Genomic DNA, 13,802 nt, shown 5'->3' on the forward strand with positions numbered 1-13,802 from the left:
CTGCTCAATGCTGGCTATGTTGACTTTGCCACACTATGGCCCCGTGGCCTGTGGTGGCACAGAGATCCCCCACCCAAAACTGGCCTCTGTCTCCCTATTTTTGGGGGTTTCCCAGTGCTGTGCCCAGTGAGGTCTCCCTGCTGCCAGAGCCTGTCCTCCATCAGTTGTACAAGCTTTAACAAGACCCAGTACTGGGTCCTGCACTCTGGTCGCAGCAACCCCAGGTATTGCTACAGGCTTGGGACAGAGCGGCTGGAAGACTGTGTAGAGGAAACGGACCTGGGGTTGTTAGTTCACATCGCGATGAATGTGAGCCAGCAGTGTGCCCAGGTGGCCAAGAAGGCCGGTGGGATCCTGGCTTACATCAGAAATAGCACAGCCAGCAGGAGCAGGGAGGTGATCATCCCCCTGTACTCTGCACTGGTGAGGCCGCACCTGAAGTTCTGTGTTCAGTTCTGGGTCCCTTGCTACAGGAAAGACACTGAGGCCCTGGAGCATGTCCAGAGAACAGCAACAAAGCTGTGAAGGGTCTGGAGCACAGGCCTTATGGGGAGTGGCTGAAGGAGCTGGGATTGTTCAGTCTGAAGAAGAGGAGGCTCAGGGGAGGCCTTATCGCTCTCTACGACTACCTGAAGGGAGGTTGCGGTGAGGTGGCTCTTCTCCCAGGTAACAGTGATAGGATGAGAGGTAATGACCTCAAGTTGCACCAGGGGAGGTTCCGGTTGGATATTAGAAAAAACAACTTCTCAGAAGGAGTGGTGAGGCACTGACAAAGGCTGCCCAGGGAAGGGGTGGAATCACCATCCCTGGAGATGTTAAAGAACCATGTGGATGTGGCACTGAGGGGCATGGTGGGCGTAGGTTGGGGTTGCACTCGATGACCTTAGAGGTCTTTCCAACCTTAATGATTCTACGATTCTATCATTGTTTGCACAAGCTGTTCTGTTAAAAAATATGCGTAACTCCTGGCTTTGTTGTGAAAAAGTCATGCCACGCAGCCATTAATACTGGTTGGATGTTTTGTCTGTATTTTGCCCTTTTCCTACAGGATGACTTGTTCATAAGTATCAATATTTACAGAAGAGAAGTCACCCAGTGGAGCCTGTAAAATCAACAGCTATTTCAGCTTCAGGGGCCTGCAGGGATGATTTTGCAATGCCGGGTGCCTCTTGGTGAAAATGAGACTTCATTTGCTGGCTGCTGCCCCCAGTCACCTTTCTCCCTGGAAATTTTCCTGTTTTTTTTTTTTTTTTTTTAATTATTTGTTTTGCATGCTGCTTCTGCTGGCGTAAATGCTTTCCTTTTTTATTTTCTCTCACCCACGATGGGTCTAGTCTTGTTATATCTTGTTATTTCTTTAGGTATAACCAGAACCTGTGAGGTGTGCTTTCATACTGTAAGACCTTGTTTCCCAGGTCTCTGTAATCTGCAGCTTTTCCCATTTCAGTTTTTAAAAGAGTAACCCCCCATTCCTCTATGTCAGTAATGCAGATTATGGGATGTTTGGTATCACATGTACCGTGTAATGCCAGCGTTCTCTCCCAGTAGTAGACCACAGTCAACAGTAAGTATCCTACTTGCTGATACGCCTTTGTGATTAAATTGATATTCAGCATGATTTGAACGAATCCAAATTGTAAGTTTTACGGAAAGGCAAATATAGGATTAAATCTGTGGTATTCTTCATCAGTCATAAGTGTATTGTTAATAGCCTTACTGCAGTAATATTTAGTGCAAGAAGTCTAAAATCAAGTTTTCATAGTGGACCCGTAAATGTGGAATTAACCTTTCTCCCGGCTTTCTTGTCCTGAGGATGCTCTACAATTCCTCCCTCTCAGATCCACCTGCTGGGACTGAAAGAGAAAGTTCCTTCACCATAAGCTAGAAGAAACGCCATTTCTCTTTCTCCTGCTGTTGCTTCATTATATTGCAGGACCTATCAGCACAGGAAATTGTGAAAGCCCAGAGTGTAAATGTGTTTGAAAGAGATTGCACACATATCTGGCAAATGGGTTCATTCATGACCATTCAGACTCGTGCAACTGCTTGCTCAGGAAGTCTGTGCATCATTGATTACCAGCAGCCACGATACAAGTACAAGGAAGGATCACAGTGTACTCAATGCATTACTGACAGTGTTTCTCAGCACCGAGCTTTTCTGTTACCAGAAAATGGGTGAAGAATGAAAGGGACTCTGAGTCTGGTTTGATAGGGCCTTTCTGTGGCCTTTTGACAGGACATTCGAATTTACAACAATATCAAAGTTATTTTATGTATTCAGGCAGGCATTAGGCTCATTTAAAATTGTGAATAACGTCACATTTACCACATATCTAAGTTAATGGAGGAATGCTTCAGTAGGAAAATGACACAGAGGGATGAAGGAATGGAAATGCTCTGGTTCACTGTTGTCAGGCCATGTGCCTCTTCAACCAGTCGATGTATTTGGAAACCCTTGTGTAAACCCCATAGCTGCCTTCAACAGCACAACCCTTTCCCCAGCTGACAATCCCAGTCAGAAACCAGGTGTTCTTGTACTTCGTAGCGTGAGGTCCACCACTGTCTCCCTTGCAGGAGTCTTTTTTGCCGGTCAGGTCTCCAGCACAGAACATATTCTCCGTGATGTTTAAATTGGCCTGCTTTTCACATTCTTGTGTCTTTACACGTGGCAAATCAACTCGCATCAGAAAGGCAGAAGTAGCCCCTCCATCTAGCAACCGTCCCCATCCACTCACCGTTGAGAACTTAATGGAGGACAGCTCGTACGCTGCAAACCGTTTTTCAGGCAAACATATCGGCACCACGAAATCAGTGAGGTTCATGGGTGTTTCCAGCCTCAGGAGGGCAATGTCATGATTGACTTGTCCAGGAGTGTATTTTTCATGTCTGATGATCTCGCTGACTCCACTTTCTTGCTCAGTTTTCTCATTAACTTTTATTGAGTATTCACCTGGAAGAGATAATGACTGCAGGTCATGTCGGCCAGAAACTGGATTCCTCGGGAGTTTGTGGATGTAGGAGATTTCTAGTCTGGCACTTTTTGTTTTTCACTCTGGTTTGTCAGAAGGAGAAATTAAGACAACCACAGCTGGATAACATGGGGAAGGGAGATACATACCCAGCCTCACTCGGAACTGTTTGGAATGAGCGTAGTCCAGGCAATGAGCTGCAGTCACTACCCACTCTGGCGAGAGCAGACTACCACCACACTTCCCTTTCTGATCCTGTATTATAAGGGCCTGCCAACAGAAAGCAAGTTTTTGACCCGAATCTCAGTTGAGTCCAGTTTTATATTGCTCCTTTCTATCATTGTATGCAACTGTGTTTGAGAATACGATTCTGATTGTGTGGAGAATTTAGGAGGGTGGAGTTTTCCTATCAATATTTTATCCATTTTTTAGCACAGATCCTGTGTGTTATGGCCAAGAGTATATCCCTAGGTAAAATTCTTGGCAGTATGCTTAAGGTCGAGGGGGTCAGGAGACAGAGGAGGGTGTATTACCACTCCACTCATAGGAAAGCAGGCATTCAGAACAAGGCTGACATGCGTGCTTGAAACAGGTGGAACTGCTGGGTATGGATGGAGAGGGAATTTGTTTGCCCAAACCTGGCACTTTTGAAGCATTTTAACATAACGCATTTAAAATACTGAATATAAGATAATGGCTTCACAAGAAAAACAATGACAACAATAAATATTTGTGGAAGACTCACTTGCCATGGACATTCACCTGGAGGACAGGTGATGCCACCTACTATTCTCCCCTCAGCAGTCGCATTCTTTTTTGCCAACACTGGTATTTTTCCACAAGGGTATTTCACTGAAAAAAAAAAAGAGTAACAAGTGTGATTTCATTGCACTGAATTCACAGCAAAGTGTCTCAGACTGATTCCTATAAAACATCTTCAGTGGAGTTTTGTTAGCAGAAAATCAGGTTCATAGTGTGGGAACATAGGCTCTTGGAAGTAACCCAAAACAGCTCAGCAAGCAGATACTCTTTTTGTCTGCAAACAGCTCGATATGGTTTCACACTGACATATTGATATACCACCACCATGTCTTCTGCTATGTCTCTAAGTTTGCTTCTGTTCAGGTCATTTTTAATTCTTCCAAACTGCACATATCAGTCAGAGGTCCTTCTGTAGTGTGAGCATACATGTGAAGATTGGCAGTAATTGAGTCTTGAGGACCAAACCTGCTTCTGAGCCACAGTGCCAAAGAAGCCATGGTGTTTTCTGTACATTCTTCACACACAGAAGCAAAGAGTCTGTTGCTCAAATCTTGGGGTGCCAGCTGTGCTGTAACTGAACACACCATCCCTCACATCCAGCAGTTGTTCTGCAGTAACACTGTGATGAGAAGTGCTCTCACTTTATCATTTTGGGAGCAGCAGGTCTGAGTTGAATCCAGCTTCTCCATGATTTCGTAGCAGCCTGAACCTGCCAATTAATTCAACTGATGCAAAGAAAGCGTTAGGCTGTTACGGATTCAGGCACAGCATGGAGCAGCAGGACCAGCTCTTGTAGTGAAACACCAGACCAGAGGTGGCACAAAGCCATGCCCTCCGTGGTGCAGGGCACCATGAGTCTGGGTGCTGGAAGGGGACCAAGCACCTGGTAGGAGATGACAGGAAGATGCTCAGTTTTCAGAGAATCACAGAATAGTTTGGGTTGGAAGGGACCTCAAATCCCCCTCAGCCCTAACTCAGGCTGCCCAGCACCCCATCCAACCTGGCCTTGAGTGCCTGGAGGGATGGGGCACCACAGCTTCTCTGGGCAACCTGTGCCAGCGCCTCACTGCCCTCTGAGTAAAGAATTCCCGCCTAACATCTGACCTAATTTTCCCCTCGTTTAGTTTAAAGCCACTCCCCCTTGTCCGATCACTGTCTGCCCATGGAAAAAGTTGGTCCCTCCCTGTTCATAATCTCCCGTTAAGTACTGGAAGGCTGCAATGAGGTCTCCCTAGAGCCTTCACTTCTGCAAGCTGAGTAAGCCCAGTTCCCTCAGTCTTTCCTTATAGGAGAGGTGCTCCGGCTCTCTGATCATCCTCGTGGCCTCTTCTGGACCTGCTTCAACAGCTCCACATCCCTCCTGTGCTGGGGGTCTCAGCCCTGGATGCAGTGCTGCAGGTGAGGCCTCACGAGTTTTGCACCCTCGCAGCACACAGTCAGCAATATCGGTATTTTGGCTCCAAGAAGGCAGCAACAACAAGTGCATCTTCCTCTCTTTATGAAGGCAAAGATGCACTTTAAGGCCTATGGGGTGTATCAAATTCTTTGCTCTCAGCTTTTCAGAAAAGCAGCTTCCCCATCACGTGGTGTTGCAGAATCTGCTAATAAGGGATAAGCACATTACCAGTGTTTTTTTTTTAATGAAATTGCTGTTGTTGAGAGCTGTGTTGTCATTATCAGTTCTCCGCATGAGTGCTCCATTGCAGCATGCATATGGGGGCACTGCCCTCAGAACTGCTTCCTTAGCCGTGAGCACGTGCTCCCTGCAGCTCTGTCCATTGTGTGTGCAGCCCTGGGGGCCTCCTTTTCCCCTCTAAGGAAGTAATTGAAGGAGGCACCTGCAACAGAGTTAGGTGCCAGCTTAGGTACTGGGAAAACAATGAACTTGTGCTAATAGAGTCGCATTTAGCATTTACCTTGTTGGATGAGTGAGAGAAATATGTAACTTTACTGCCTAGAGCAACACCAAGTGTATCGGCTCTACTAAACAGGAAAAAAAAGAAAGAATGGATTTTCTGAATTTTCTTTGATTTTAATAGGCTTCTTCCTCTCTTGACTCCTGTGCTGAAATAAATATGGTTGTAAAATCTATAGTCACGAATTCACATGGATTGGAGATCAATGGGAAATCAACAGTGCCCCCAAAATAATCACATGCACTCACATTAAGTGTGAGCTAGAACAAAAGGAAATGGACCTGTGAGGCCCAATGCCCCTCTGCTCACCTGAGACCCCTCAGCCTGACCCCAATCCCTGGGCACTGCTGCTCTGCTCTTTATCCCACCTGTTCATGGGTTGTGCCTCCACTGCCCAGTTCTTGACCATGGGATGGGTGGTGAGTGCTTCCCAGACAAGAGACAGGGACTTGGCCTCAGGAGTTGGGATGTTGGAAGTCAGATGCCCCATGTGTCACAGGAGAGGACTTTTGGGGACAAGAAGGTGGGGTCCAAAGGGGCCTCTGTCTATTGAGGGCCACACTTGAGAAGATGTCCTGGAACACAGTCTCCATGCACTGAACCCCTTCCAGTGGGGCACTGCACAACCTGCTGCAGACCTAATTCAGCTGCCTCAGGTGGAGCTCAGCAGATCCCACCAATGCTTTCAGGATGGCTCAGTATACGCTTTCCACAGTGTTTTTTTGGGGTGCATCAGCAGAAGTCCCAAACTACTGTTTAGGCACTGCCTTAGAAGAAGAAGTGGGAAGCTGGCACCTGTGCATGACGCCTTGCACCTCCTAAGGTGTAGGTGTTGAAAGGTTCTCTTGCAGGGGTGACTCAGACTTAGCATGGAGTGCTCAGCATCCTACCTTGGGGAGTGCAGGACACGCCATCGCTCGCTAAAGTGTAGCCCTCTGCACAGAAGCACACTCGTTTTTCAGACTGCTCATCAGCACAGTACTGCTCACAGCCGCCGTTGTCGTAAATGCACTTCAGGTTTTCGGCCACAGCTAAAGGCAGAGAAAGAGCATTAAGGTTTCTGAAGGTGGATTTTGGTGCTTAACACGAGCAAATTACAGCTTGAAATGTTGACAGGGAAGCAAGGCAGCCAGGCAGGTTTCAGTGGTTTATGTGCAGCAAGTGCATCAAAAGCTGCTGCTGCTTGGCAAAGCTCTGCAGGAGGAACTCCAGGGACAAGGAAGGAAGAGCCATGCTTAGGATGCATGTGTAGCTTGGCTCTCATTCACTCACTGAATCATGCTTCTAAACCAAAGCAACTTCAGTGCTTGGATAGGAAAAAACTATTCTCCTTTTCTCACAGCTGGTCCAAAATCATTGTAGGATGAGAATTACATTGGTGCTGAGCAGTGCTGGTTAGAGCCATCAGTACTGATTGTTCCTGTCCATCTCAGTGCCTTGCATTTGGGTTAGGAATGGTGGTTTAATTTTGTTAAGCCATGCCAGTGCTGACCTGTTTCACAGCTTTTGCCCTCATACTCCAGGGGACAGCGGCAGACGTAATCCTGAAACTGGTCATCGCAGCTCCCTCCGTTCTGACAGGGGTTGGAGTCACACTGGTTGGGGTCTGCAAAAACAGGCAGCGTCAGCCTGGGTCACGTGAGGAGTGTTGGCAGCAGGAGCATTGCCACAGCTGCAAGGAAGCATGGAGTGCTCCTACCGGAATAGATGTGCCAGAACTCTTTCTGGAAGAAAAAGGTGAGAGATTAATTAAAGAAGTTGCTCAGATGAAGCCCTGTGGCCCCTGTAGCATAGGATGGCTTGCAGACAGCCACAGTATTGCTACTTTTGCTGTTATGATCAATGAAAGGGGACATCCATAAAATATTGTACATTATTTTCCTCATTCTACGTTATTTTCATGCCAGCAGAGAAGGGCACAGTGTAATACACACTGATAGGCTATCCATCAATAACCTGCAAATATGGGAAGTGAGATGAACTGAAACAAACACTGCACAATGCAATGATTGAAGGAATTTTCAGCCCTGGGACGTTGGAAGGGGCCTCTGGAAATCATCTAGTCCAATCTCACTGCTGAACCGTGTTCTCTGCAGTAGGTTGAGCAGGAAAGTGTCCAGGTTGGTCTTGCGTATCTCCAGAGAAGGAGACTCCACAACCTACCTCTCTGGGCAGCCTGAGACAGCTTAGAGAGAATCCACTTTCCCACTGCCCCCCACATGGCGCTTTTTTTTTTCTCTCATGATTTGAAGAGTCAAGGCACACCCTTGAACAGTGGAGAATCCACCTGCCCAGCCCTGTGTTACTTACTGTCCTCTCATCATCACGGTAGATCTCTCTTGCTTCCTCAAATGAACACTTTTCTTCCATGCATTCTCGCTCTAGTGACCCCAGCTTTAGCTCTTCAAAGAAGCTATTGGCTCTTCGGTGCCTTTGAAAAATGCTGTTTGCCTCTTCCTTCCTTAAAAAGACTGTAAAACAGTGGCATGTTAAGTTGTTCATATGTCTGTGCACTCCAGAAAGAAAGGGCAGGGGAGAGGATTTCCTCTGAAAGCTTTTCTGCTTCCTGAGCTGTTTATGAGAAGCTGGGAAAATGCACATAGCCCTTCAGAGCCTCCTTCCTCTGGTGTGCTTCCTGGCATGTCAAGTGACAACACTTGGATCCCACAGAGCCCAAAGCTGATGAGAAAAGGCCGTAGTATCACAGTATTGTATGTCAGTGATTCCTAAAGCATCAACACACATTATAGAGTAGGTCTCTACATGCATCATGAAGTTTCTTCAAATTCTAGCAGCTGAAAAGCATTTATCTAGATTTGTCTAGTACTGATTGATGTACATGGCAACACTCAACTTTCCTATACTCGCTATGGTAAGCCACTTGGTGATGGGTCAGTCAGTCAGCCCTGAGTCCCCAGTGCTCTGTTCCTCAATGGTTTTATCTCAAAATCTTTCACAGTTGCACAGAACCACAGACTGGCTGAGGCTGGCAGGGCCCTCTGTGTCCCTCTGGCCCACTCCCTCTCCAGCAGGGCCACCCAGAGCAGGGTGCCCATGGCCATGGCCAGGCGGCTGCTGGAGATCCCCAAGGAGGAGACCCTACAGCCTCTGGGCAGCCTATGCAGTGCTCCATCCCCCACACAGCACAGAAGTGCTCCTGCTGTTCTGAGGGATCCTCTGTGTTACAGGCTGTGCCCATGGCTTCTTGTCCTGGCACTGGGCACCATTGAAAAAAGCCTGACTGTGTAATCTGTGCACCCTCCCTTTGCCTATGTATGGATATTGATGAGATCCCCCCGGGCCACCTCTTCTCCAGGCTGAGCAGTCCGAGATCTCTCAGCCTCTCCTGGTAGGAGAGATGCTTCAGTTCCAAATCATTCTCATGGCCCTTTGTTGGACACTCTCCAGTATATCCAGGTCTCTCTTGTACTGAGGTGCCAGAACTGAGCCCAGCGCTCCAGCTGTGGCCTCACCAATGCTGAGTAGGGCGTGCTGCTGACTCATGTTCATCATGGCGTCCGCCAGGACTCCTGGGTCCTTTTCTGCAGAGCTGCTTTCCAGCTGGGTGCCTGGGGTTGTTCCTCATTTGGTTCCTGTCAGCCCACCTCTCCAGCCTATCGAGGTTCCTCTGAATGTCAGCATGACCCTACGGTGAATCAGCCACTCCTCTCAGTTTTGTGCCATCTGCAAATTTACTGAGGGTGCACTCTACCCCGTTGTCCAGATCATTAATGAAGGTGTTAAACGGGACTGGAGCCAGTGCTGACCCATGGGGTACTCCTCTTGTACCCTTTGGACCTGCAGATGGGATTTCCTTGCCACTGCTTGGCCACAATTACAGAACTACTGCTTTAATATAGCTTTCTCTATTTCCTTCTGTAAAACATCTACACTGAGGTATGCAGGAGGACTGGACAGTGTCCTCTGCATCGCCTGCTGGAGCCTGTGCTTGGCTCCCTGCTGCAGCCAGCCCCACAGACTGCAGTCACGGGGACCTTCTCCCTGTGTGGCTCTGCTGTCCTTTGAGACATCACTGGGGACAAATGCTCAACAGCAGATGTCAGCAGAACTCAATTCCTAGAGCTGCGTCTGCTCCCAGCTCATAGACTTGTGCTGATGGCACTGTCACCATGCTGACCTCAGTGCCAGGATACATCACATCACGGGATAATGAACAAGAACTCTGCAATGTACTTTTGCTCCATGTAATAATACACAGTGTAAGTCCTGAAATAGTTTATTTTGCATTGTTTTTTTCCCTCCACGTCAGCAGAGAATCCTGGAGCTTAGTGACAATAACTTACAGTTTCAGTGCTTGTAACTATTTCCCCTCCAGCTGTGGGTAGATTTGGGGATTCAGGACAATGTCTATGCCCTGCCTGATCCCCAGGACGTTCTGCACTGCAGGACCCCCCAAAGAAGGGGAGCTGCCTCCTGCCTGCTGGGAGGGTGTTTGCTGAATGACAAGCAAAGCGGTGGTCATTTTCAATGTATTTCAAAGTTATCTGAAGGGTTAAAGTATTGTGTGGCATGCATCTCATTTATCACAGGATGTTCATAAACATTTGTCCATCATAGGAATGTTAGCTGGGTTGTTCTGCTGAGATCAAGTCAGGCTGCGTGCATTTAGTATGGCTTTCTTTAAGGGTTTATACTTAACTTTGCACTGCAGATACATTGCATACGTATCAGCCTCCATGCAGACCCCAACAGGGCAACATGCAAGGTGCATGGATAGCAGCACCCACCCACTTCCATTTCTGCGTCCTCCACTGATTTACATTGGAACATTTTAGACTTCGATGTATTCCTTCCAGCCATGTTCACCACAATTTAAGAGACCTGGCCATTGGCTATCTGAGAACCACAAAGCACTGGTTCTGCTGTATTCATCTAGATGCTGATTTTCGGACGCACACCAAAGCTACCACAGAGCTGCCACCTCACTTCCGCTTGCTGCTTCAGAAGTACAGCGCCCTTCCCCTCTCATTTCTTGTCAGCTCAGTGGCAGGCTATCAGTTCTCTGCTTCGCAAAGTCCCACAGCTCAGTAGAAATCACAGCAGCTTCAGGTGCTTCCCCTGTGGGCAGCTGACCTGGGTGCAAGAGGCACGCAGGAGCGCGGAAAGGGGTTTCCCTCAGCTGGCAGAACAAGCACGCGGCTGCCATCACCAAGAGCAAGCAGGAGCCTTAGAATAACTCACAGGACAAAGATTTCTTTGTGCAACAGTGGAGAGCTCTGCTGCCGGTGAGCTAACTGCAGCTGTACCCTGTGACATACCTGCTTCCAGGGAAGGAGGAACCAGGAGCGGGAAGCAGAGCAGCAAAGCCACGCATTGCCCGGAAACCATGCTGATCCCACAAACTGGTGTCCTGGCGGCGTATTGACACTTCAGTGTGGACTGTTGGGCCAAAGGGCTCAGCCTCCAACGCTGGGAGCCAGAGGAGGGGCCGGCGAGTCATGGGAACCGCAATGATCGGGGTGAAGCGCGAGGCACAGCCTGCAGCCTGCCCGTGTGAGGAACTGCTGTTGTGCAAAGGCTGTGCAATAGCCTTTAGAGAGGCCAGGCCTCACAGCCGCCTCACAGAGAGCCAGGTACAGCCTCCCAGTGCTCCATGGGACCAACAATTGCTGACAGCCAGCTTTTCCCATTTCCCAGTCACCATTGGAAGCCCTGAACTTCTGACACTAATTAACCAGCAAAAGGAACCCTACACTGGTTTTCTCTAGCTGTGTTGCCTGGCAAGTCGTACCAGCTCAGAGCCAATCCACATCCCATTTTGTGAGCAATGATAGGGCTTTGAGGGGGCTGATCTGCAAGTAATGTTCTACCTGGGAAATAAGCAACCCTCTGATTTAATGGAAATCAATTAGTGGCATCAGAGCAGAGAGCTAACAACAAGCTTAGGTAAATGTTGACTCGAGATAGCGGCGAGGTAAAGAGCTTGTTTGCCCAGCTGCCCTCCCCTCAGTGTATGCAGGGAAGGGACTGTTCTGCTTCTTCTCTGCCAAGCTCAGCTGGGCTCTTCACAGCTGGGAGCTGGGCCGCTGGCTGCTCTGCACACATGCTCCCGTTGTTTGGCGGTGGTGTGCACAGCGGGCACCCCGCTCTGAAACCCGCTTCCCCAAGGGGGAAGGCCGCATCCCTGTCTATGTTAACACCACATGCCTCCACACCTGAGGCCTGGCCTGGTCTCTGCCACCGCCCCAGTGGTGCCCCCGTGGCTGGGCCCTGTGCCACAGCAGTGTCACCACACCTGGCTGGTCAGCTCCTCTGCTCCCCTGGGGCTGAGGCAGTGCTCCTTTTCCTCTTCTGTCAGCAGCCCATAAGCATAGAAGATTCCTGCTTTATTGTTTGAATACAGCAAAACACCACTGTTACTGCAGAGCCAAAGGAGAAGCCCAAGTGCTGGGAACAGCAGCCAGTTCACATGGGGACAGCCCTTCTTCCAGGAAAATTCCTGCAATTGGATGTCATCATGGTGGCAAGGATGCTCATGCCTGTGACAAGCATCACTGGGGAGTTATCTGGAACTCAGGCCTTCATTGCAGCCTTCGCTAGCTTCACACCGGCCTCTTCCCAAAGCTCAGCAGATCCCTTGGACTCACTTTGTGGCTGATCTTCATGTGTGGTTTTGCTGTAGTCCACGAGAATCGCCCTGCTGTCCCGCTCAATAAATCTCACCAGCAGAGGCTTCAGCTTTGGCTTGTAGTTTCTGAGCACTTCCAAGGAAAATAATCAATCGTCCAACTAAAAGTAAGCACGCATTAAAGCAAACACTTCTGCTGCCTGTGAGTGCTACTAGAATTAGGTTGGGGACAGCTGTTCAGAAAATACAATTTAGGGCATTTGGATGTGCCAAAGCCTCTTTAGTGCCAAGTTTAATATTAAAAACAAAGAGAAACAAACAAACAAAGTCAAGAACGTGAAAAAAAAAGTCTAACTCAGAAACAGTAGCCTGGAAGACATGATGAACGGGCACTCAGAATGTGCTATTCTTTTACCTTGTTTGTCTCACACTGACATTTGCCCTGTTGGCACTCGGAGACATCGTAAAAGAAAACACACAGTTCTATTTCAGAAATAGTCTGAGATCCCTTGAGTGGGTGAGTTATTAGTTCCTGTTTCTGTTGCGCTAACCTAAAAACTTACGAATATTATGCCACTAAGCTTTAAACCAAATCATTCCCTGTTTAGAGTGCAAAGGAGGAATTTCTTTCCAGGAGAGAACCATGTGCCCATCTGCCTGAGCTCTATGCCTGCTCACAGGGATGGAGCAGAAGGTGGGGAGATGATAATATTTTTGAGACTTTTTTTTTTTTGTGATTTTTTTTTTTGTTCCGCTCTGAATAGGTGTGCTCAACATTTTCTTGTTTAATCTTGATGTAGATTTTTTTTTTCTGCTTCTTCTTTCCGAGGATAAGGCGATTGATGCAAAATGAATAAATATAAAAACCTGAAAAACAATTCATGGATTCCTTTCAACTGATTTGTCAAAGGATATTTCAGCACTAGACTGGCTCACCTCAGTTAAAACCCTTCAGAATAGAAATGCAAACATCCATTCTTGATTTTCTACCACCATCTTTAGGCTGCTGCTGGTACAGGCAGCAGCAGCGATCCTCAGGAGAGATACAGATACCATGTTTTAGCACAGCATTCCTTCTCACCCATAGACTCATCCTGCTGTAGGGTCTCGGACTTGTGGGCATTTGGCCTTGGCTTGCTCCCACATGGCTCAGAGCCACGGAGCCCTGGGAGAGCTCCTCGCAAGTTTCCTTTGCCCAGGTGGCAGTTCAGGCTCTTGGTTTGAAAAGCCAAGGGCACTCCTCTACACAGGGACAGTGCTGACCCAACACAGGCTTCCCGGTCCCAGGAGGAAGAGTGGTCACCACCATGCAGGAGGGGGCAGGTTTGGTTCTGGGGGCTGATCTGGCCAAAACCTACTAGAAAGGGTCACACAAGAGGGAGAAATACACCCTTCCCCCCCCAGTGTGAGCCCAGGAAGGGAACAGGGAGAGCTCAGAGAACTGTGGTTGGCAGCTGGCAAGGAAAGTCAGTGCTCCAACTTTGAGCTGGTGATCCAAGATACACGGAGCCCAGGATGAGCCCACAGTGTTTGTGATAGGAAATAGCTGTCATTAGAATTAAAAAG

The 13,802-nt window shown here is 48.3% G+C and overlaps 1 protein-coding gene across 2 annotated transcripts; it reads right to left on the reverse strand.

The window, feature by feature from the left end:
- LOC110407377 (coagulation factor VII-like) lies at positions 1,164-11,773 on the reverse strand. Of its 2 annotated transcripts, XM_021415044.1 has the most exons (8): positions 10,927-11,773; positions 7,958-8,118; positions 7,347-7,371; positions 7,140-7,253; positions 6,538-6,678; positions 3,715-3,821; positions 3,119-3,239; positions 1,164-2,950 (listed from the first exon to the last, which is right to left on the reverse strand). In XM_021415044.1, exons 1-8 carry the CDS (start codon positions 10,994-10,996, stop codon positions 2,412-2,414), a joined length of 1,278 nt encoding a protein of 425 aa, XP_021270719.1. In that variant the 5' UTR covers positions 10,997-11,773; the 3' UTR covers positions 1,164-2,411. The 2 variants fall into 2 exon arrangements, with proteins under 2 accessions (XP_021270719.1, XP_021270711.1); XM_021415036.1 differs by lacking the exon at positions 10,927-11,773 and having other exon boundaries at positions 7,958-10,381.

This window comes from Numida meleagris, chromosome 1, assembly GCF_002078875.1.
Source record: "Numida meleagris isolate 19003 breed g44 Domestic line chromosome 1, NumMel1.0, whole genome shotgun sequence".
NCBI lineage: Eukaryota > Metazoa > Chordata > Aves > Galliformes > Numididae > Numida > Numida meleagris.

Excerpts from the sequence above, each read along its gene's own strand:
- LOC110407377 (XM_021415036.1), bottom strand. The coding sequence starts at position 8,248 with ATGTGCATTTTCCCAGCTTCTCATAAACAGCTCAGGAAGCAGAAAAGC. Across the intron at positions 7,254-7,346 it reads GTTCTGGCACATCTATTCCG|ACCCCAACCAGTGTGACTCC; the intron begins GTAGGAGCACTC and ends CTGTTTTTGCAG. Across the intron at positions 3,240-3,714 it reads CAGGTGAATGTCCATGGCAA|GCCCTTATAATACAGGATCA; the intron begins GTGAGTCTTCCA and ends TTCTGTTGGCAG.